General features: G+C 43.1%; 1 protein-coding gene across 2 annotated transcripts in view; it reads left to right on the forward strand.

The window, feature by feature from the left end:
- The window catches only part of pitpnm3 (PITPNM family member 3), a 44,772-nt gene extending 21,138 nt beyond the window's left edge, over positions 1-23,634 (forward strand). For both annotated transcript variants that reach the window (XM_037268080.1, XM_037268081.1), the window contains exons 4-20: positions 433-503; positions 642-865; positions 6,290-6,479; positions 7,513-7,647; positions 7,841-8,028; positions 10,943-11,106; positions 11,304-11,474; positions 15,418-15,585; positions 15,666-15,814; positions 18,647-18,763; positions 20,604-20,720; positions 20,785-20,933; positions 21,686-21,835; positions 21,910-22,093; positions 22,199-22,327; positions 22,412-22,783; positions 23,146-23,634. In XM_037268080.1, coding sequence (XP_037123975.1) covers positions 433-503; positions 642-865; positions 6,290-6,479; positions 7,513-7,647; positions 7,841-8,028; positions 10,943-11,106; positions 11,304-11,474; positions 15,418-15,585; positions 15,666-15,814; positions 18,647-18,763; positions 20,604-20,720; positions 20,785-20,933; positions 21,686-21,835; positions 21,910-22,093; positions 22,199-22,327; positions 22,412-22,726 — 2,621 coding nt within the window. In that variant the 3' untranslated portion in view covers positions 22,727-22,783; positions 23,146-23,634. The remainder of the gene's footprint in view (positions 1-432; positions 504-641; positions 866-6,289; positions 6,480-7,512; positions 7,648-7,840; positions 8,029-10,942; positions 11,107-11,303; positions 11,475-15,417; positions 15,586-15,665; positions 15,815-18,646; positions 18,764-20,603; positions 20,721-20,784; positions 20,934-21,685; positions 21,836-21,909; positions 22,094-22,198; positions 22,328-22,411; positions 22,784-23,145) is intronic.
- Positions 23,635-23,699: the final 65 nt, after the last annotated feature.

Here is a 23,699-nt window from a genome sequence, read left to right on the forward strand (position 1 = left end):
TTCAGTTCAGCTGTAATTGTCCTCTTGAATTTCAGGTTAAGCCTGCCACTTTCACTTTAGTGTTGCTCATTGAGTTTCACCAGCCACGTGTACATAAATGATTCATCTCAACAACTGAGAGGCTCTTTTTCTCAAAAGACAATTACTGAACCCAAATGTAACAATTTTTGGAGCTCCCTTCATGATATTTGCCTCAACACTTCAGGTTTGCACACGTGACATAAAAAATTTACTTTTCTTTTCAAATGTAACATGCCTGATTCGTCAAGTCGGGTAAGTTTAAATCGAGTCTTTGGTAAGTTTTAGCCAAACAAGTCCTAAAATTGGCAACATAAGTGTGACTTGAGTCGCTGACCTTTCTATTTGTGCCACATGTGGTTGACCCTTGTCTTATCTTGTATTGTTGTTGTTTTTTTTATCACGTGCTTGCAGAGGGTCTTTATCGGTTGGGTGATCCACGCTGTGCGCCACAAAGCAGCATTGAAGGACTTGAGGACATAGAGGTACGGCGCTTAAAGCGTTTGTCCAAAATATTGAACTTGTGATCACTAACACCCAATTGTTTCACTAGCAAGAGAGAGTACAAAAAGTAACATTGCAACGTGTTGATTCACAGAGACATGCGGTGTGGTCTTTTGCAGAATTCCAAATGTCGGACGCACGTGCTGCTTCTGGTGGTGCACGGTGGCAACATCCTGGACACGGTGGGCGGTGACCCCAGCGCTAAGGCAGGCGACGTGGCTACCCTGGCGTCCGTGCTCAACAAGGTGACGCGGGCGCACTTCCAGGCCGCCGCTGAGCATGTGATGATCAAATTGGTGCCGTGCCCTGCGGTGTGTGCTGAAGCCTTCTCGCTGGTGTCCAAGTAAGTGTTTAATCTCGTGGTTGGAATTTGTCACTCTGCATAAATGCACATTTTTGTCTTCTTTTCATTGTGTCTCTAATCCGCTTCACTTACTGTCTATGAAAGCACTTTTGCAGTTATTTCTGCTTACGTTTGCAATAGTTTTGGTCTTGCTCCAATATTTAACATTGCTTACTGGTGCCATCTTTTTAATGATTCATTTCACCTTTGGGCGTTTTTAAGCGGATGTTGTGAATTAATGTTTCCTGGCAGAGGTATCTTTGTAGGTTCAGTAGTAATTGATGTTTGATTTGCATTCATCTTTCATTTGTGGCATTCTTTTTTTAATGGATCTGGACGGCTGGTGTCACCTCAGCCCTCATTTTGAATTATACAGCCTCGTGTCCAATAAAACAATTCTTTTGCAGTGCAGAGTGCCTTTGTTGAGGAGAAATATGATAGAGAAACTATATCAGGAGGAATAAAGCCCATTATGACTCGGTGTTATCTTTTTTTAAAGAGCTAAAGGTGTCGTTTCACATTTGGACCACATTGTTTGGTTTTAAAGCTCAGTGTGTTTTGGTTGAATGTTCACAGACAAAATGTGTTTGGCGGTGCAGAAGGAACACAGCAGTCCTTTGGGCACCGTACCGCTGCATAGGCTTGACATACACGTTACAGCCTTCAGTTATTTGCGCATCAAATATTTAAAAAGCGTTCCTGCCGGAATCAAGAGGGAATTAATTATTTTCTCATGACTCGCAAGAATGCGTTGCATGCAGCCATTTATTATCATTGCCATCTGTTTGTTTCAAGCATGGGTTAGGGTTTCAAGTTTGGGTTCAAATTTATGTTTTAAACCAAGGTTAAGGTTACAAAGTAGTGTTTTAGGTCTGTAATAGGGTTCCAAGAAATGCTTCATGTTTAATGCTTTAACCTAGCAACTCAACCGAGATTTTGAAGGTTGGATTAGGGTCTTAAATTAAGGCTTTTACCGAGGATGGGGTTCACGTTTGAAATTAGTGTTTCAAGCTATGGTTTGCTTTTCAATACAGAAAACGAATAAGATACAGTTTTAAATTGTGACATTTTGTGGAGCCTAACTTACGTCTGATGGAGCCCTGCAAATCTGGGGACCTCAGTTTAAAAGAGAACCAGTGTTTTCGGCCATCATGACATCATTCTCAACAGTTATAACTTCCATTACAGATGTGATTATAGTTTTGGCATTGTCTTGTGTTGCTCAGGTGGGCGTGCAGAGCCTCATTTGACTCACACGACACAAACAAAAACATAGGAGGAACAGGTGGAAAGCCTTCACTGGCTAATTTCCATTTGCAGCCAACAGCTTGGCTGACAAAAATAAAAAAAAATGACGCGGAGATGGCACAAGGAAAAAGTTTCACACAACATGGTTGGAAATGGTGCACTGTCGGGCATCCCCGTGGAGACTCTCTTTAGCTTGTTCTGTTGTGTAGACAGCCTGTCGCACCCCCGAAAGGTCCGCCGTTATTATCTTAGCCACAGGAGTTGCTGAATGTAACCTGTCAAAACAACACAAACTGCGATCTATAAACAAACATTCGTACGAGGGGTGGCTACTTCCAATATTATTTCTCTTCAGATTAGGTTTTCAAAACAAGTTTAGGATTGTACATTTGAGTTTAAGACTGGATTATTTAGACATTTTTTAAGTTTTAATGTCATGATTGGGGTTTCCAGTTTGAGTTTCAAACTAGGGTTTCAAGGTATGTTTAGATTTTTAAATTATGGTTTAAATGGGGCTAACAAAAATTAGGTTTTCAAATTAGGGTTAGTGTTTCAATCCAGGATTAGGATTAAAAAATTTTAAAGGCAGTTTTTGGTTTCAAGTGAGGGTTTTAAACAAAAGTTGGGTTGTCAAATTAGTGTTAGGGTTTTAATCCAGGTTTAGGGTTTCTAAATTAGGATTTCAACACGGAATTGGGTTTTTATATCAGGTCTTCAAATCTGGATTTAAAACTTACATTGGGGTTTTAAATTAGGGTGTCAAGCCATCAGTGAGGTTTCAAATCAAGGTTTGTGTTTCAAGTGAGTATTTGGATTTGGAAACAAGGTTAAAACAGGTTTAGGGTTTTAAGGCAGATCTGGGGTTTCAAATGAGGGACTTCAATGACGGTGAGGTTTCAAATTGGGGTTTAAAAGACATGGTTAGGATTTCAAATTGTCAAGACAACATGCCTGACGCTGCTGTCTGAGCCAGAGCAGCATCGGGAAAACGGCTGCACAGTCGAGAATGCTGCTTGGCCAATTAACGGCAAAAGGTTTCCGAATTGATTTCCTTTCACGCCCACCAGCCTTTGGTGCCTGCCCGACGCCTCTGTACCACCTTGACGGAAAAGAAACAGTTGGACTATTAAAAAGATGACATGAGCGGAAGGATGGAGAGAAGCCCTGGAGGATGGATTAAGAGAGAAGAGATGAAGGTCTACCTTGGACTCTCATTATTCTGGCAGGTGGCGAGTAACTACTGCGCCTATTTACGGTCTCACGCTGTTAATGAAGAGACGCTGAGGAGCACATTAGCTTGTATTTCTACATCCAGAGTGCAATTAAGACAGACGCTGACACATTTTCTTTTCCTTATGTGAGAGGTTTTTATCTTTTACCAGCATTGAGGGAGTCCAGGTTGATTGGTAGTGTTATCTTGTGCTGTTAATGGAGCCCCATCGTCAGAACCCCTTCATCAGGCCTCCAAGCGCATCTCCAAAGGCCCTCATGTCAATAATGAGAATTAAGAGAAATTAATCGAAAATGAGGGGAACAAAGAAGTCACTTAAATACTTCTTGTGTGACTGCCTTAGCCACTAGAGGGCAGTATAAAACATGACAAAGACGCATATGCGGATGTAAGATGCAGTTCTTAAGTCGATTTTTGCAGAGGATAAAGAATATCTGCTTGTGCGTATTATATCGTCCAACTGCTTCAGATAATTCAAATATTTATTGCTTGAAGGGTTATAAATTACTATATATTATAACATTGTATATATATCGTAACATCAATGTGGGGAGTGAAGAAAAACAGCTTGAAGTAAACCCATAACTCAAATTTGCAGGCTACTAAAAAAATCTTGAAAAATTTGTAAATCAATGGACCGTCGTATTGGGACAAATTTACAAAAAAAAACATGACCTAGATTCTTAATGAAAATAAATAGTTTTGCCTCCTACTAACACAAAAAGCTTTTACAGCACTTCCTCCTAAGTATTCCAGTGTTGCACTTGTTCACATTCACGATATTTTCCAATTCTCATGTCCACTATTATCTAACAAGTGTGTTGGGCTCTAAAAGCAAAAAAGGAAAAAAAAAACACAATCTCTCTAAAAGGAAGCCTCTGAGAGCGCCAGTCAAGCGGCATCTCTAGAGGCTTGGAATGCATCCTGCATGCCAGACAGTCACACATCACACAGTCCATGCATCGTGACGAATCCCGGGATGCTTCACGGCTGTGTGTCCTTCTTGATAACTTCTCCACTGGGACCCCAGCCAGGGTTATAAAAAAAAAAAAATCTAATACATTTGCTCAGCGAGTGTTAACAAGTGTAAGTGACAGGAGACGGAGAGCAACTGACAACTGATCTTTTCATCCGCTTTCATTAGTCCGCGTGCCTTTAATTATTTTTGCAAGTGTCTGCGTGTTATGAAAAATGTGCTTGTCAGTGCTTTTGTAGCTAAATGAATTCATGCAATACATCAAAAAGAACACAGAACTTCTAGTGATATCATCAAGTAGATTGAAATGACTTTCATTTTGATTTGAAAAGATAATGTAGAACTGCGTTTTGCAAACACAGGTGTGCTGTTAGAAATTCTTTTATTATTTCAATTATTAATTGAATTGAAATGTAGCTACTGTATGTTTTGAATAATGTCATTTGATTCTTCAATTTATCGGAGGGGTGGAGGCTGTCACTTTTTAGAGGAGGGTGGGGGGAATTCTCGTTCTTTTTTTAAAGCCCTATTGCCCATGGGGGTTGGACTAGTTTCATAGCTAACCAAGTGCTGTGTCTTTCCAAAATGATGACCGGCTTTCGCTCTTCAATGTGCCCAAATCTAATCTTCATCCCGAACTACGGGGTCACAATAGTAATTAACCCAACCTTAGGTAAAGGTAACCCATAATGCTCAAAGTCGAGTGGGTTACAATGCGGCATTTTTTAATGTGTAGTGTTATGGCATTTCATGAGCGTGTAGGGTTGAGATGTTATGGTTTGGTTTAGCTATATACACAGAGTGGCAATTGTTTCCTTTTTGTGGAAATTGCTGAAGGATATTGCACATCTCCATTAATTTTCTGGTATAATGTTACATAAAGCAAAATGTTAGGATGATGTGAAGATGTGCCCCTTTCTTGCTTGATGCCCCCGAAGGATTCAAATTATAGCCACTTCCTCGTTCTCCAAACTTTTTTTTCATCTTTTGTGTTAACAGATTATTTTCGCACATGATCTGCGGTGTATGAAGTTTAACAAGATCTGCCAATCAGAATCATTATGACTGCAAGAGTGAGAGACTGTGTGGTTAATGTTTATTGAGTTGTTAACCGAGTGAATTTATGTCGTTATGTTTCTTTTATTGATGCGTGTGTCGCCGCAAGTAGAAAGGCAAACAATTTATTGCAAATGACCTATTCTGCAGAGCCCAAGTTTGACAAGCATCACTATCAATGCTTGGACATGCACTCACAGAGCAGGCACCCCTCCGCCACCCCACCGCGTTGCAGCCTTGGCCGAGCTTTGCTGCCACTTCCTGTAATCCTGGCAACTGATGGATGGCGTTGACAGTCAGTCGGTGCTCGGAGAGCGTGTCGGGCGATGCCATCTTTCCCCCCGCGCTATCACACCCGTGCACACACATCCATTAAAGTCAACTTGGCTGACACACACATGCAGGCGCTCACTCGCGCAAAGAGATTTTATTCCTTGTGACACAACGAAGATTTTTCTTCTTATCTGTGCCCTGAAAAAAAATCCATGTCGCACCAAAATATTCACTCATCTGTCCATTTGCATTCGCTCATTCAAGGTCAAGTCACGAGGGCAGCAGCTTTAGCCTTTCCCCAGGCACTTCATCCACATGTTGCCTTGGGATCCTGATATGTTAGGAGGCCAACTGAGCCCTCCAGTGTGTTCTGGGCCTCCTCTTGCTGGGTCATACCCTCAAAACCTCATCATGGAGGTGTCCAGGGGGCAACTTAACTAGATGCCTAAGCCACCTCATCTATCGCCTCCTAATGCCGAGGAGTGGCAGCTCTATTCTGACAAAGTCAAGAAGTTTAAAACAAATAAAAAATAAATTTAAAACAAGGGTAATAAATCAAAATATACATTTTTTTTTCTTTATGCTCTGTAAAGATTTACGGTCCTGTTGATGATTTGTGCATCCCTTCTTGCTCTTCCAGTCTCAACCCGTACAGCTACGATGAGAGCTGCGTGTCGAGCAGCGTGGACCACCTGCCGCTGGCCGCCCTGCCGCTGCTTGCCATCGTCTCACCACGCTACCAGGACGCCGTCGCCACCGTCATCGCCCGCGCCAACCAGGTCTACCGCAGTTTCTTGGAGTCTGATGATGGCCAGGGCTTCACGGGACAGGTGCGTGGATTTGCCTCGGGTTTATGCTTTCCTTAGTCAGCCAAATATCACAGGTCACCATCTCATGTCATGTTGTTATCAAAGTTTTGAAAAGGGAGCTTGAATTTTTTTTGAAGGATCATCCAAAGTTTGTTTCACAGTAGATATTTAAAAAAAAAAAAAAAATCTCGCAGGGGGTCGATAAAATCTCGATTAGCCAATCAACCAAAGGACAGAATCAAGAGCTGCAGGTTAAAAGTGGCTAAGGTGATTACAAGAAAGGTATAATTACAATCTCACCAGTGGCTATTACTCTTGATTAGTTCGACTCTTGTGGCGACACAGTGGTCTCAGTGACTCAGTGGTACATATTAGATTCGATCTTTTTTTTTTTTTTTACACACTACGGCAGAGAGTTTTAATGAAGAGGATCGATAATTACATTTGCCTTTGTTGATTGTTATAATTGTCCGCCGCAGTTCACCACAAAGGGAACTTAATTTATTTAAAGGTCCCATATTATTAAAATCAAAATGTTTTCATTTTTATGCATAATGTAGGTTAAAATAAATCAGTGACATTAACTTTGACAGATAAGCAGTTTGGCATTTGCATGCAATAGCCTTTGAAAGGCAAAGGCCTGCAAAACAAGTGGAATTGAATTCCATTGGGTACTTTGGTGACTCATTCAAGTATCTGCCCACTCATCTCAGAAAAAATGGCTGACAGCAACGAGGCAACTGCATCATAGTGCAAAACTAAATCGTGCTGTATTGACCACATTTTGTGGAGGATGTCTTCATCACAGGAAGCTTTGGCACATGCAACAAATACATTTCGATATGTCAAGAGACTTTTTTAACCTTTAAAATTTGAACTGTAAGATCTTTATCATCAATTATAGATGGTCGGCATTTTTATGAAGCAATGAAAGAAATCGCTTGAGACTTTACTGCTTCCTAGAAATATTTACACCCCTGGAGACTGTTAAAATGTGTCCTTTAAAAAGGTGACGGAGCCCTCCTTAAAGCATGTGTATGCGTGTTGTATGCAGGTGTGCCTAATGGGCGACTGCGTGGGTGGCGTGTTGTGTTTTGATGCCCTGTGCTTCAGCAACCAACAAAGACCTGGCAGCCCAAACAACAACACCACCAGTGGCAGCAGGAACAACAGCACTGAAAGCCTCAAGGTGATTGTTAAGCCTACTCAGATAGGCAAAACGCTAACAATTGGAATGCTAACATGGCAAGAAAGCAAATCAAATAAAAAAAGCGGTGAAGCAGATTGCCAAGGAGTTAAGATCTTGCCCTAGTACTTTTACAAACTAGAATTAATAAAATGGTAAGATGCTAGAATGCCATCTGTTTATGTTCTCCTTTCAGGAGAACCCAGGCCTACTTGGAGAGTCTAGTCCTAGTTTAAGCTCCAGCAAAAGGCTTAGTAAGAGCAACATCGACATCTCGGCACCCAATGAAGGTCGTTGCCAGGGTCCGCCGTCCCTCTGCCGCAAGCAGAGCGACTCGTACGACGGTGACACGTCATCCACCGGCCAGCACGTCTTCTTTTCCAGGTGACTATTGGATTCTTACTGGCATCCATGTGGTTAAAGTTAGTGTCATTTACTTATCATAACCCTGCACCCATCCCTTGACGAAGGTGACTAAGCCTAACTTTACCCTGACGTCTCCTGATACAAAAAAAAACAAAAAACGCATTGCCATTTTCGAGCAGCCTCCCCTATTCATTATTTTCCCTTTTTTTTAGCCTCAAGGGATTAGTTAATTTCAAGATGGCAGTGAAGGCTAGGAAAGTATGTTAGACTCCAGGGGAATCAGGGAAAACCTGTGGATTTTATTTGTAATATTATCTGACACACCCGGTACCTGCCGTCCAGTATTGCCAGCATTTGCTCTCACTCTCAATCTGTCTGTGTGCGATATGTGTGTTTGGTATTCACATTCCAACCTCATCCCAGTCTATCTGGACCGTCTGGATCCAGCTTCTCCTCAATGTTTGCATTCTGACTGGCCGTATTCCACCTCGACGTCACTCACCCGTCTGCTTGCGCTATAAATAGTCACTTTGTGTCGTACACCCTCGGTCATGTAATATATATGCAGATGGCACCCCATTAATTCACACGGAATGTCACAGCGAGCGCTCACCTTTGGCTTGTGATTCCGTAGAGAAGAGGTTAACCTCTGCCCTCGTTTCCTCGGTGGACACGACCGGTCACCCATTACCCGCTCATATTAGATGTTTTCCAACAGCCTTCTTCAATCATATTTTAAAGGCAATGCATTCTGGAAAAGTGACTTACACGAAGCACTCTCATGTCAAGGGGAAACCGAAAAGTAGAGCTGCAGTGTTGTTGGATACGTAGATTCGCGTTACCTAGTTTCTTATAACAGTCACATACTGTTAATGCCCAACAAAATATTGCTTAGCATTATAACAAAGGAACTAACTTTTTTTTTCCAACGACTGCATTAAAAAAAATGCACCTCTCAGAGTGACACCCCCCATGAAACGCTACAAAACAGGGCGAACAGTGTGTGTTTATAACACAGAGTTTTGAATTAGGCAATGCCACAATAACTGTAATAAAAGCTTGTCTGATGGGCATATCAAGCACCAAATTGGGCCACTCGGAAGCCTCCCGACATCCAACAAGAAAGTACTTTACATGGGCGACTTCACATCTAATTAGCTCGCATAGATTGTATGCACATTGCTCACTAGCCATAAAGCCCATTTTAGACGTCCAAGACTTTTAGCTTCATTTAACTTGCACACTGTCATTGTGTTTTTACAATTTATTCCATTATGACTTGAATGCAAAAGAGCGTATTTGGAAATTGAGTCAACTTTAATCCAGCATACTGTCGCCATTTGTTAGCTACAGACACAGTGCTGAAGGATAAAAAAAATGGGAGTCAGCATGTCTTACGTCTTCCTTCGTGAACCAGAAATTGACCTGCCCGAACAAACAAGGACATTTTCAATCGTATTTTTCCCCTTGTTTTTCGATCTATTTCTCTTAACCATATTATTTTATTAAATATTAAATGCTCTTCTGTTAGATGACATAAAGCTGCGTATCGACTTGTTTTCATCCATACAGCTGAAGAACTCACAGCGGTCTGTGAGTATATCAACCTACTGTATAAAGGAGCCCAGATGTCATTTGAAGTCATTTTGTTCAGATGAAATTGATTTCAGTATATTGGCTTAGTGGTGTGCCTTGCCTTAATAAAGGTTGGGAAACACTGCATGAGACATTCACACTGTGGTGCCAGGTGCTTTTGTACCCGCATCAAGAAAATGAAAGTGAACCAAATCCTGGTGCTGTATTGATTTGAAGATGTTCGCAGAAAGTTGGCTAATCCCTTTTTCTTGTACAAGAGTCAATATGGAAACATTGTCTTGCTAGAAATTCTGTCTGTCAGCACAGGGTCGTCACAGAGAATCAACTCACAGGCCCTCAGGCTGGTTGTGTCGTGCGTTAGGCATAGTGTGTATGGGTGTGTGTGTGTGCGCGCGCGTGTGTGTGTGGCTGAGTCATAAAGGCGAGACGCTGACGACTGCCACAGAATGCTAAACCAAGACACTGGCTTGAAAAGTGAGCCACAGATGTGCATCTTAATGTGACTCCACTGTGATCATTCGTCACATTTGGACATAATGATCCAATTTACAATACAAGCAAACTCGTTTACATTCATTCTTTAGAGACCAAATTAGGATGATGGTATGGAATTAGAGTTTCAAACCAGATTCGGACTCACAAATTTGGGTTCTGAGCCAAATTGTGGTTTTACGACCGTGTGAAGATGAATGAAATGAAGATTTAAGCCTGAGTTAAGGTTTCACACAAGGTTTATGATATAGATCAGGGGTTGTCAACTGGTTTTGTCCAAGGGACCTCTATTATATCCAAGAAGCAACTCAGGGACCACTGTATTGGCGGAATACTTTTTTATTTTGCACTAAAGGAGGATAGACCTATACAGGCTGTTTATTTGCATCTGTATGTCTATTCTCAACCAATCTCAACCAAATTTTAGTTTGGATCGGTACATGAATTACAAAATTAGCTGGAAAATAAATCAAATCTAAATAATAGATCAATTTTATTTAAAAAAATATTACAATTATTTTCCATTTCCAATTTTGCGGACCACCTGCAATACCGCCACGGAACACTAAATGGCCGCGGACCACCAGTTGACAATCCCTGGTATAGAATTACTTTAGACTATCAATTTCAAACCCGTGTTACGATATCAAATTGTGTTTTTAGGACATGTTGAGGGTATCAATATGACGTATGGGTTAGGGTTTCAAAGTAGAGTTAGCAACTTGGTTAGGTTTACAAACAAGGACTATGGTTCCCACGGTGTCAAAATCAGCAGGTTTAGGCTCCATCTTGGCCACGTGTCGGATGTCATGATCTTCCTTGCGTGTTGTTTCTTTGTGTGCAGTCTGATAAAGGAGAACGCAGAGGTTCGCGCCAGCAGTAGCAGCAGCCCCAGTCTGCTGATCAACCCCGGACGCTTTGACTTTGACGTGTCAGACTGCTTCCTGCTGGGTTGTCCGCTGGGTCTGGTGCTGGCCATGCGTCGCACCGTGCTGCCCACCGTTCGGGGTGAGGCCGTGCAACATGCTATGTACATGCATCAGTCGGCTAACCTTTACTTTCAAAAAGGAGAAAATTGTGTTTATTGCGTTTAGGAACTGGGTCATGTTCAATTATTGAAGTGGTTTGAAAAAACAAACAAAGCATGAGATGGGGTCAAGTCTCTTGCTCACGGCTGTTTTAACAAGCGTGTCACTGTCTGTCAGTGCATCAGCTCCATCCGGCCTGCTCTCAGATCTTCAACCTGTTCTTCCCATCGGACCCTTCAGCCTCCAGGCTGGAGCCTCTTCTGCAGCCTCTTTTTCACAAGCTGCCACCCTTCGCCGTGCCACGCTACCAGCGCCACCCTCTAGGCGACGGACGCTCCTTGGTCATAGGTGAGAGACAGGACAATCCATATGTTGCTTTTTTTTTTTTTTTTAAACTGTGGATTATTGATTGTTCCGCGACCCCTGTGGGGGCAAGCGGTAAGGAAAAGGGATGGATGGATTGATTGTTGTTGTGTTTGCTACTATTGTGCACAATGGTATTAATAATGAATAACTGGCATTTCATGACTCATATATTTGGTGAACTTTGGTGGGTATCAAGCAGAGGCGTAGCCAGGAATTTTTCCAGTAGGGGCGCACGCCCACAGGAAAAAAAATCGAACATCACCCACGCCGTTCGCTGATCGCTAAAACAACATCCGGGTCCGGGAGGCAAACGGTGAATGGATAACATCGCGCACATAGAATAGCGCAAGCACATTCGCGCAAGACCGAAAGAAAAAAACGGCATGAAAATGAAGAATCGAAAAAGCTCGATTTTTTTCAACCGGGGCGCAGGGAATCCTAACCGGGGCGCCGCCCCGGCTCGCCCCGGCTTGGCTACGCCTCTGGTATCAAGGATAAAAGCCGAGAGTGATGACATGTACATTGCGCAAGGGTTATAGCACACTTTGCTTGACCAAGGATACCGTGGCGCTTTTTAAAAAAAAAAATTGTTGATTATTTCTAAGTATTGTTGTTTTTTTTATCTATTCTGGTGCATTGTGATTTAAGTGCGGTAATTTATTTATTCGTTTATTTCTACTACGCACAATGGTGTTTATGCAGTCACATTAATCATAGGAACATCGTGTGTGCATGATTTTATGGGCCATGGACCTTTTTTGACAATGTGGATTATTGCAATTGACTTTTTCCAATCGTGAAAGGTGGCATTCATCATCAATAACTGGTGAAAGAGCATTCAACATTAATTATGTTTGCATGACCAAGTGCTATGGAGTTAGTGTACTAATAGTTCAGTTCATTTCCATTTGCGCAAGGTGGCTGGTGTTTATGAATAGCCTGCGTGGAGTAATCAGATTACATTGAGGAAGTTTCATGTCCACAATACTTGTGCGTGCATGTGTGCCTGTGAGTGACCAAGTTTGCTAAGGACTTTTTTTTTTACTCTGTGGATTTCTTGTCTATGGGTCATTTAGCCAGGCCACTGTCAACCTTTTTAAAGTGCGCCAGGTTTGGGGAAAGAGTAAGTCTCAAGGGGACCCAAGCATGGTTTTAATGGCCAAGTCTGACTACTGTTGCTTATTTGCACCTAGCTTTAACTTGAAAATTCTGACAGACAGAACTCAAGACCCTAAATGAGGGTGGGTTCTCCTCCCCACCTAGATAGATGGTCATAAGGATGAAAACCCCGCAAAGCATCAGCAGCTCGTCACTAAAGTTTAATTACAGTTTAATAAGTGATGAGCACATTCAAGTGGAAAATGAATTAGAGGATTAATTTTACAGCACAGCTCAAAGTAGTTTGAAGGTCTTCCACGCCCACAAACTTCAGTGTGTCCTATTCGTTGTCTTCTTCAGCACACTCGCACACACGCCTGCAGCTGAATTTAGAAACATGCAGAGAAAATGATTTATTCAGAAATGTTATGGCGCATTGACCATGAGTTAATTTTATGTTCAATAAAACCTGGCAAAAAATACATTTGTATTTTCAAATAGAAGAATCTTTAATTAATTTACATTATTTCCTACATGAAAATTGCTTTGGATCTATTTCGTGTGATTTGGTTTTAGTCTGAGTTTTTTGGAACGGATTAATCATGAAAACTGAGGTTCCACTGTAGTATGATAGTTTCAATGCAATTACTTCCCCTCATCTAGTATTTTGCAGCAAGCAATGGTCATGCTTGTAGCCCATCTGATCCCCATGCAATATCAAGAAGGGCCCCAGATTCGTTTTTATTCGAGTTTTATTGATGGCAAGGAGAAAATGTGTGACAATGATGTACAAGCAGGAATGAAGCCAATATCATGATGTAGCAACCGCACATGCCCACCAATAATGAAAGAAGGCAACTGGAACTTCCACAACATTGCTGTGATTCGAGCTAAGGTAGGCAGGCAACGCTTAACCGATTGAATGTTGCCTGGTTTTAAAGGTTTTACGCTGAAGGCGGTTTGACCCTTTTGGACCAGCTGTCAAAGCAGATGAATGTGCAATATGCAAATGAGCTGTCGCAACGGCTCGGAGGAGCCAATCACGCGAGGGCTCCAACCTGCTTTGACATTCTCATCCATTCTCACTTGAGCTTTGATGAAGATGGATGAATGTAATAAAGAAAAAGAGTGAGGAGCTTCTCTTCTTGATTCCAGTGGTGCGCCAATAAGGATTAAAAAAAGGAAAGAAGAGCATGGGGATTGCATCATATGATTAATATTGATCACATATGTAATGAGGCTTTATTGTAAAGATTATAATATATAGTACATACCATGAAATCACTTTCTAATGGATGCGACAGAGAGCTGAGATTCGTTTTATTCTTATTTTAACTATGTATGCTGTGTTTGTATTCATATTTTATTTATTTTTTGTTTAAATACCATTGTTATAGTTTAAATGACTCCTGCTTGGATTTTTCTTAAAGTTTAACATTTATTTTATTTATTTGTTTGTTTATCAGATACTGTATTGTATGTTCATTTTCATGTTCATACTTTGTTTTTTTCTTTATTTACTCATGTTTTAAGACCAAGATGGTTATTTTAACACAAATAGACAAAACACTTATGCATTTTTCTATTTAATAAGCAAATCAAATAATTGAATGACATATAATATAATATATATTATATATAATATATATATATATATAATATAATTATTCATTTACTTTTGTCCAAAGACCAAAGTAATGATGTAAATGACTCTTGATATACAATTAATTTATACATATATGTAGGCTATTATTTTTAAAGACTCTTTGGAGGCTGCGGCGCATTCAACTCAGCAAGCGAAAACTCGGCTTCGTTCTTCCTTTTTTCACAACCGGTGCGCCAGCCTCTGCGTCAACCGTCAATAAAAAATGAATCGGCGACCTCGTTATCTCTGCTTCTGGGTTTTTTCCCCCCCATCTCTCGCCTTTTTGTTTGTGTGTGCTTGGGAAGTGAGGCGCCTTATACGAAACGTCGCTCAGAAAGAAGAGTAACGCTCTTCTCTTGACGGGTGTCCTCATTAGCTAACAGCGGCATGATGCATTCGCAGTCACATACGAGAGTAAAGAAAAAAAAAAAAAAAAACACAACTCAAAGAATCCGAGTGAGGTGGTAATCCGCTTTACACTCTTTCCATCTTCATTACTGGAACAAATCCACTTTGAATGGGGCCTGGACTGAGAGAATTTATTAATCACACCTGAGACCCGAGATCACATGTATTCACGAGGTCGCAACAAGGAGCATCTGCTACTTTATTTAGAGAAGCTCCAGCTGCCAACTTGTGTTGTTTCCAGCTTGTTATTGTGCTCCAGCATGGTCGTTAAGTCAGTATTTGTGTGTAAGCCACAGGTGTCTTCCTAGTTTATTCCAAACAAGACCAAGGAGAGCGGTAGGGTTAGGGTTTTGAATTCGGAGTTGAGGCCATAAGGTTAGGGTTTCAAATTATGGCTTCAAGCCTGATTTAGGGTTTCACACAAGGGTTGGTGTTAGGGTCCAACGATGTTCTTAGAGGCCAGGGTGTGCTGTTTCAAGGTGTTTTATGAATTTGGGTTAGGGTTTTAATTTAGGCTTACAAGTGAGGGTTGGGGATTCAATCACAGCTTCAAAACAAGAGAGTTTCAAATGATGGCTTTATGTTTCTAACAAGGGTTAGGTTAGGTTTGATTTTGGAGTTGTTGTTTTTTTCAGATTATTGCTTTGAATTGGGCTTTGAAGACAGGGTTAGAGTTTCAGATAATGTTATATGAAACAAAGGTTGAGGTTCCAAAGTGGTGTTTGAAGTAAAGGTCAGTGTGTGACAAATTCCTTTCTTTTGTTTTGTGTGAAGGCGAGAGTATCCAGGGCCATCCCGACGTGTTTCTGGAGGGCGAGCAGACCCCCACAGTCCCTCAGTTGTCCTCCGAGGAAGGAGGTCGGCGGGCCAGTGTGACCAGCATGGAGAGCCAAATGTCCATCGGCTCCGTTGGCCGTCAACTGGGCGATGCTATCGCCGACAGTGAGTAGGGTGGTGGATGGTGTTCAATCAATCAGCTTGTTTTCTTGTCCGCTCATTCACGTTCACTTTGGTTTTTGAAGTTTCTAGTAGCTGGTGGGGCTCCAAGAGGCTGGACTATTCCCTCTACTGCCCTGACGTGTTGACCGCCTTCCCCACCGTGGCGCTGCCGCACCTGTTCCACGCTTCCTACTGGGAGTCCACTGACGTCGCCGCCTTTGTCCTTCGACAGGTAGGCCATTAACCATCTAATCGGATTAGCTAAGGATTCAAACTTGTAAACTAAGCAGGGTACACCCTGAACTGTAGAGCAAACAACCATTCACCCTCACAATCACACCTAAAGGGCAATTTGGAGTGGTCAATTGACCTACCATGCATGTTTTTGGAATGTGGGTGGAAACCCGAGTGCCCAGAGAAAACCCACTCGGGCACGGGGAGAACATGCAAACTCCACACAGGAAGGCCGAAGCCGGAATCAAAACCTGTGAGGCAGACGTGCTAACCAGTTCTCCGCCGTGCTGCCTTGTGTGCCAGCCATTTTCATGAATTTATAAAACTTTCCTCCTGAAATGCAATCATTCATCTGTGAGGACTTTTCACATCTATCAAGTGTGAAGGCTAATCGACAACATTAACAGCATAAAAGCCGCCAAAAGCTTACAAGTTAAATGCCGCCAATCGATCACAGCCGACGTGCCTGGAATCAATTATGTGCTTTTATTTGCTTTCCTTGGGGCAAGTAACGAACGTAATGTGCAAAAAGCTTGCTGTGTTTACAGGTTTTAACAAAGACGAACAGGTTTGGATAATATACGAGAGAAGGTCCGCGCTGATGGTGGCACGGTGGAACACTGGTTAGCACGTCTGCCTCACAGTTAGGAGGTTGTGGGTTCGATTCCTCCTCCAGCCCTACCTGTGTGGAGTTTGCATGTTCTCCCCGTGCCCGAGTGGGTTTTCTCTGGCCACTCCGGTTTCCTCCCACATCCCAAAAACATGCTTGGTAGGCCAATCGAGCACTCCAAATTGCCCCTAGGTGTGAGTGCGAGTGCGGATGTTTGTTTGTTTCTGTGTGCCCTGTGATTGGCTGGCAACCAGTTCAGGGTGTCCCGGCTACTGCCCGATGACTGCTGGGATAGGCTCCAGCATGCCTCCGACCCCCGTGGAGACAAGCGGCATGGAAAATGGATGGATGGTCCGTGCTGATGAAAAATAAGTGCAACAAAGGAACAATCACAAGTAAACAAATAGAGAGTTGAGGCACAAATACACATGGGCATTACAAAATAGGACGTCTGGAATACAAGGGAACAAAGAGCACGACACAATGGGGAACACACACTGGATCAAAAAGGGGACGCAAGGGAGCAAACACGGAAACAGACTAAGGAAGGCACATTGAAAAAAACAAGGGAAGTGCAAAACAAGGGAACAAACAAGACATGCCACTGAGCCACGAACATCTTAACGTCTGCCGAACATCTGCCGTACGTCTGCCGAACGTCATCGCCAACCGCTTGGCGGACATTTGCAACCTTGAACGAACCCACGACAAACGAGAATTCAACATTCACTGCCTTCGAAAACACCTGCAATTATTCGACCCTCAGTAGGATAAGGTCGGTTCTGAGCCTTGAGTTTGGCACCGAGGCCATAGAGGAACTCCCAGGGACAGAGAGGCGTTGACAAAGGGAACGAATAGTGATGCAAGGATCAATTCTTGGTGAGCAAAAGGGACACAGAAAAAACAGGTACAGATGTGAATAAAAAATGCACTTAAAAAGAAGACGCACAAGAGCAATACATTCCTGTCTTTAAAGACCATTCTCTGATAAGAAGGCAAAAAAAAACGTTATTGACAGTGATAGAGTCCATACTACCTATGTTTTTGTGCAAACCGAGACCAGAATAAGGAGTCAGACCGCGACACGAAGATTCTATCTACACTATTAGTGCACTAATTCAGCTGAATTCTAATGCGACTCGCATCAAAAGGCTTGACGCACGACTCGAGGACCGTTCGGCAGACAAGCTAATTTGAGGAAATCAAGCAGAATCATGTCTTTTTTTATTTTTTCCCCGCTATCTCTCTTGCCTCAAAGAAAGCATCAAGTTTCAAGCCAGTCTTAAAACGCACAGCTTCAAGTGGGGAGCCGCAATTTTCATCAAGTATATTGAAATTGTCGCTTTCACTCTCAAATGAAACATCAAGCTTCAAGGTTTCTCCAACTAAAAAACATTCAACTTTCCAACCACCTTACCTCGTTACATTTGTATTGAGTGATTCAATATGGGGCGGATATTTGCCGAAAAGATGGGGGAGCTCCATTGAGCTCCAACCCAGGAAGTTGGGTCGATTTGATACAACTTTGGGTTATTTTGCAAAACACAACACCATTTTTGGGCTGTTTTCCAAAAAGATTGGTTGTTTTGGGTTGGTCTAATTTTGAACCCAGGAGTGCACCTAACATAACCACTGTAGGCTACCCCACCAAGAAAAGTTGGGGGGGGGGGGTTAAACTGTACTAGAATGCTATTGTGTTTAATCTTGCACATCCCTAGTATGGGAATGACTTGTTTAAAACACGTACAAGAAAAGGCCTTTCGCGTTTTAAGCCACGTGCCATGACGCACCACCCATGAACATGTGTTAGAAAAGGGATAAAATGGAACAAATAGAGGATACCACAACTGAAGAAAAAGTTAATTTAAAGAATAAATAGGGTAACACAAGGGAACAGATAGCAGAACAAGTGGATAAATAGCGTAACACAAGCTCACAAGCGTCGTAACAACTGGGGCGACAAAAAGGAACAAGGGGATGAAAAAGGGGAACAAGCGAAAAGATATGTGAACAGAAAGTGTAACAAGGGAGCTAATTTGAAAATGATTGAACACCCAGGGTGCCGAAGGGGCGAAAAAAGAGTTATACTAATACAAAAAAAACCACTACAAACACAAGGTAACGATACGCACCCCAAGTGTAGGAACCCCTGTTGCAAAACACTGACCTGACGGATTTGTCACTGTTTGCATTGTGTCATCTCTGATTATTGGTTCACAGCTCATGCGGTGTGACTTTGTGAAGACGCAGGAAGCGGACAATCTGGACTCGGCTCCCTTCTCGCCCTCCAGCCCTCGAGAAAAGTGGCTGCGACGGAGGACGCACGTCAAGCTGAGGGTACGCAACACTGCCATTGTGTTTATGTTGCATAAACGCTGTCCTACTTTTGTGTGTCTACATGCTGAATAGACTTTATACAGACCGAAGCATTGATGGCTTTGTCGTAGCTCCGCTGACTGCAAGTCTTAAAATAATTCGGCCTTGACGTGTTCAAGGTTGGAGACGTTCACGCCACCTCCGAATCTTCGCGCCGAGCATCATCAAGATAGTGATGCCCTTCACCCCCTGAACCTCTGTTCTAGCTGCCGCTTTCAAAAGATGGGATTTCATTTAGCCTCGCATTGTTCTCTTCACTCTTCTATAAATAGAATTGTGTCAGCAGAAAACCATAGTAACAGTGCTGCGGTGCATCCCATTTTTCATAGGAAATCCTACAAATAGATAGTAAAAACCTTTTAGACTTGTTTGAACATGAGGGTTGAACCACTTTGGCCTCTTGTTAATGAGGTATATTTTCATAGAGAGAGAGAGACATGAGGAAGGACACTGGCACGGACAGAGGCGCGCAAACGTAAGGTAACGAGGAGACATCAGCATGAGCAGGAATAAAATCTTTGTCTAACACAGATGCCTGTGTCATGAGGAGTCATTTTCCCACACCTCTCAGAAAATACCCGTTTGCTTGTTGGCTCACGGGTCAGGGTCAAACCCGCCCTCTTTTCCCTCCCACAGGAGCGGCGGACGCCGGCTGCCATGTCATACGTACTTGTCGACACTATTCGAGTCGAGCGGACCTAATGAAAGAGAACAGTTGGGAATGTTGGACTTTCTGGTTCCGTGTCACATCCTTTAAATCAATTATTATTAATGTTGGCGATGAATTGCGAGCCAGTAACTCGCAATTTTATGGGCCATTAGTGTTTAGGAATGTGAAATCTGGGATAATGGTCTATCTGTTACTCAATAAAACAAATCTCCAGAGTTCAAAAAGACAGCAGTTTGCCCATTTTGGTTTGAGGCATCTAGTTTAGGGTCAGTTTGGACATTTTTCCAGGGCAAATTCCTCCCAAAGATTTTGTCAGATTGCTACCAAATTCTAGACAGACACCCATCCATCCATTTTCTGAACCGCTTAGTCCCCACGGGGGTCGCGGGAGTGCTGGAGCCTATCCCAGCCGTCATCGGGCAGCAGGCGGGGGACACCCTGAACCGGTTGCCAGCCAATCGCAGGGCACACAGAGACAAACAACCATTTGCACTCACACTCACACCTAGGGACAATTTGGAGTCTTCAATTGGCCTACCAAGCATGTTTTTGGGATGTGGGAGGAAACCGGAGTGCCCGGAGAAAACCCACGCGGGCCCGGGGAGAACATGCAAACTCCACACAGGGAGGGCCGGAGGTGGAATCGAACCCGCACCCTCCTAACTGTGAGGCGGACGTGCTACCCAGTGCGCCACCGAGCCGCACTCTAGACAGACAGGCAACACAAAATTCTTTGCAATTTGAATGTTCGTCACTGCTTCTCAGGAAGCACAAAGTAAAATGGCTCGCCATAAAACATGATGAAATTATTAGTAACGCGGTCATGATTTCTTTGGCTTCGAATGCCAGTTTCCCCTAGCAAGATGAAATTTGGTTTGCATGTCTATCATGAATGGATGTTGAAAAAAACTCAGAAAGTCTTCTATTTTGGTACAAAGAGGCAATTTCTAGGTCACCTCCAACAGCCCTTCAAAGGAAAACTGCTCCTAGAGATTGCGTCCAATTGTCACTAAATTTGACCCACTTTTAGTGGAAAGATGGGCAATTGATGCAAGTTTGACTTTTTGGAAGCAAACTTGCCATCATACTTTAACGTGATTAATTTACCTCCAAATGTTATGTTGTCGTTAGAATGTGACCGCCAACCACCGGGTGAATGATGTCATCGCCACCGAGGACGGACCTCAGACGCTGGTGGGCCGCTTTATGTACGGCCCCCTGGACATGGTGACGCTAACCGGAGAAAAGGTAATGACGCGGCGCCCCCAACACGCTACTCGCTCACAAGAGTATGCGCACTTTTGTCCCATAGGTGGACATTCTGCTGATGACGCAGCCCCAGTCGGGGCGCTGGGTGCACTTTGACACGGAGGTTACCAACAGCAACGGCCGAGTGACATACACCATACCCAACAACAAGAAACTCAGCCTCGGAGTCTATCCTATTAAGATGGTGGTCAAGTAAGTGTGGCTAGTTTAATGAAGCTATCGCACTTCAACTGTTGTTGGAGAATATACTTTTTTAATATTTTAACAATCCAATTTAGCCTATTAACTACCACTACACATAAAGTTTTGATGTCCAAATAAGAGTTTAAACATATTTTTGGGTGTAGACTGATTCATTTCTGTTGTCATGCATTGTAAAAATCTCATTATCAGCGCATTTATCCTGATTTTATAAATTTATTTTTGGACATTTTCTTAGGTGATGGGGAGCTATTTAGTTTAGTTTTTTTGTTGTTAGGTTTGCTTTTTTAAGGTGGTATTGGCATTTCCTGAGCATTTTCTTTTTTGGTATTTGATTTATTTTTGAATGTATTTGAATTTTTTCATTTATATTTTTCCCCTATTACCTTTTTGTTTTTTGTCAAATGCGTTTTGAATATTCATCTGAGTGTTTTGAAAATACTATCTATTGGGTTTTTTAAAAAATGCGTTTCATTGGCAGTTAATTAGATGTGTGTAATTATGTGTTTGCCCACCATTGCATTTTTTCTTTTTAAATATAATTACCTATTTTTATTATTAATTTATGTGCGTGACCACCACTGCAATTTTTCCCCTTTTAAATTTAATTAGCTCTTTTTATTATTAATGGTGTAACATTCCAGATCATCATCCCAATTTACTATCAGTTCAAAAGACAATTTTCCAGTACAATAGTTGCGTATGTGAGAAAAGTCTACTGTCATCGTTTTTCTTCCCTCAAGGGGCGATCAAACATCTGCCGAAGCCTACTTGACAGTGTTGCCCCGCGGCATGGAGTGTGTAGTGTTCAGCATCGACGGCTCCTTTGCGGCCAGCGTGTCCATCATGGGCAGCGACCCCAAGGTCCGCCCCGGAGCAGTGGACGTCGTCAGGTCCGTTTCTTCTTCCGCTCACCGGACACTTGATTAGTGACACCAGGATCTTTCTGAGACTTGTATGTGTACAGGCACTGGCAGGACTTGGGCTACTTGATCATTTACATCACGGGTCGTCCCGACATGCAAAAGCAGCGCGTGGTGTCCTGGCTATCGCAGCATAACTTTCCTCACGGCATGATCTTCTTCTCCGAGGGCCTCGTTCACGACCCATTGCGACAGAAGACCATCTTCCTCAGGAACCTCATACATGAGGTACACTAGATACTGAGACGAGACCCAAGACTGAACTGACGCTTCAACTCCTTGTTCTGCATGGCAAAGCCGCACGTCTCATTACTTCTTTTCCTCTGTCGTTAGTGTCACATCAAGATCAACTCTGCCTACGGATCCATGAAAGACATCAGCGTTTACAACATGCTTGGTCTCGGGCCCCCTCAGATCCACATAGTAGGAAGACCTTCAAAGAAATACCAAAACCAGTGCCAGGTTGTACTGTTGATCCATTGTTAAATACAATGGTGCTGATTACTAATTTTTGTTTTCTATTTCTTCTTTGTGGGCTCGGTGCAGTTCTTGAGTGACGGCTACGCGGCGCACCTTTCCACCCTGCAATTTGGCCACCGAGCTCGACCCAAGAAGTCGCCCTCGGTTCGCATGGTCCTCAGGAAAGGCTCGTTTGGCCTCACCGCCAAACCAGACTTCCTGTGTAAGCGCACCCACCTACGCAGGACCATGTCTGTCCAGCAGCCCGACCCCCCCTGCGCGCCCAACCCCAAGCCCGAGCGAGCCCAGAGCCAGCCGGAGTCAGACAAGGACCACGGAGGGGGAGGTGGGCAAGGCGTGTGGGGGCGGGGCGTCATGCATCGCGGGGACACCACTCCTTGACGCTGGGCCAGGAGACGGATGGATTGGATGAAGGATGGCGGGAGAGTCGAGGCTCAGGTTAGATCTTAAACTGACATTGTGTGTGGATTGTGCATGGTAGTAAAATGTCAGTACTCGCCAGGAAAAGAAAAATAGCAATTGGCCAATTCTTGTCTCTCGCGAGTGTTTTGGTTTCAAAGGGGTCATTTTCCTCTCAATTCTTAATTAAATGTTGCACCTTTTGTTTCAATAACAAATCTCCAAGAGGGTTTTGCCTCTGCAAGGGAGTTTCGGAATTTACCCATCAGTTTGTGTTATGCAGCTGACTAAGTAAAAGGGAAAAAAAGTCTTATAGAAACCTGAGCAAGAAATGCTATTATTAGCAGCGGCAGTTGGCATAAGAAGCCGGCGGAATGTAAATGCGATCCACTTGTTTCCAGATCAGGGGACGCTGACTGTGACGACGGCGACGCAATCACGGGCGATGGCGGCGTGGTGGCGAGAGCCTGCGGGAGCAAATAGTGCTGACGCGGCCACGCACATTAATCACAACTTTGCCGCCGATGTGACAGACTTCATTAACTCTCGCTCATATTTGCAGCTTGGTGCCGCCTCCTCCCCCTCCCTTTTTTGGCGGATGAGGCCTCACTTTTGTCTTATTGCCTCAACTCGCCAAGCATTTGGCATCGGTGAAGCGCAAATTGCAAACTTGGAAAACATCCCTGTTTGGACCAATGGACACCAAAGCACTTTTTTGTCCCACACGTCTGCTGAACATTGTACTTGGCTCTGCCTCTAAAGGTTGCACTACCAAAGTCTGATGCAGTCATTCTGAATCCGTTATACAGTACCCCAGGTTGTGTTTCAGTTTGTTCATTTCAAGGCAGCACAGTGCCCATGTTCAAGGTTTCTCTTGGCTTGCCCCTTCTTGTGTGGAGGTGTTTTCCCTGTACTTGTGTATCTTTTCTCCGGGTACTCCGGCTTCCTCCCAGAT

Source organism: Syngnathus acus, chromosome 13, assembly GCF_901709675.1.
Source record: "Syngnathus acus chromosome 13, fSynAcu1.2, whole genome shotgun sequence".
NCBI classification, from domain to species: Eukaryota; Metazoa; Chordata; class Actinopteri; order Syngnathiformes; family Syngnathidae; genus Syngnathus; species Syngnathus acus.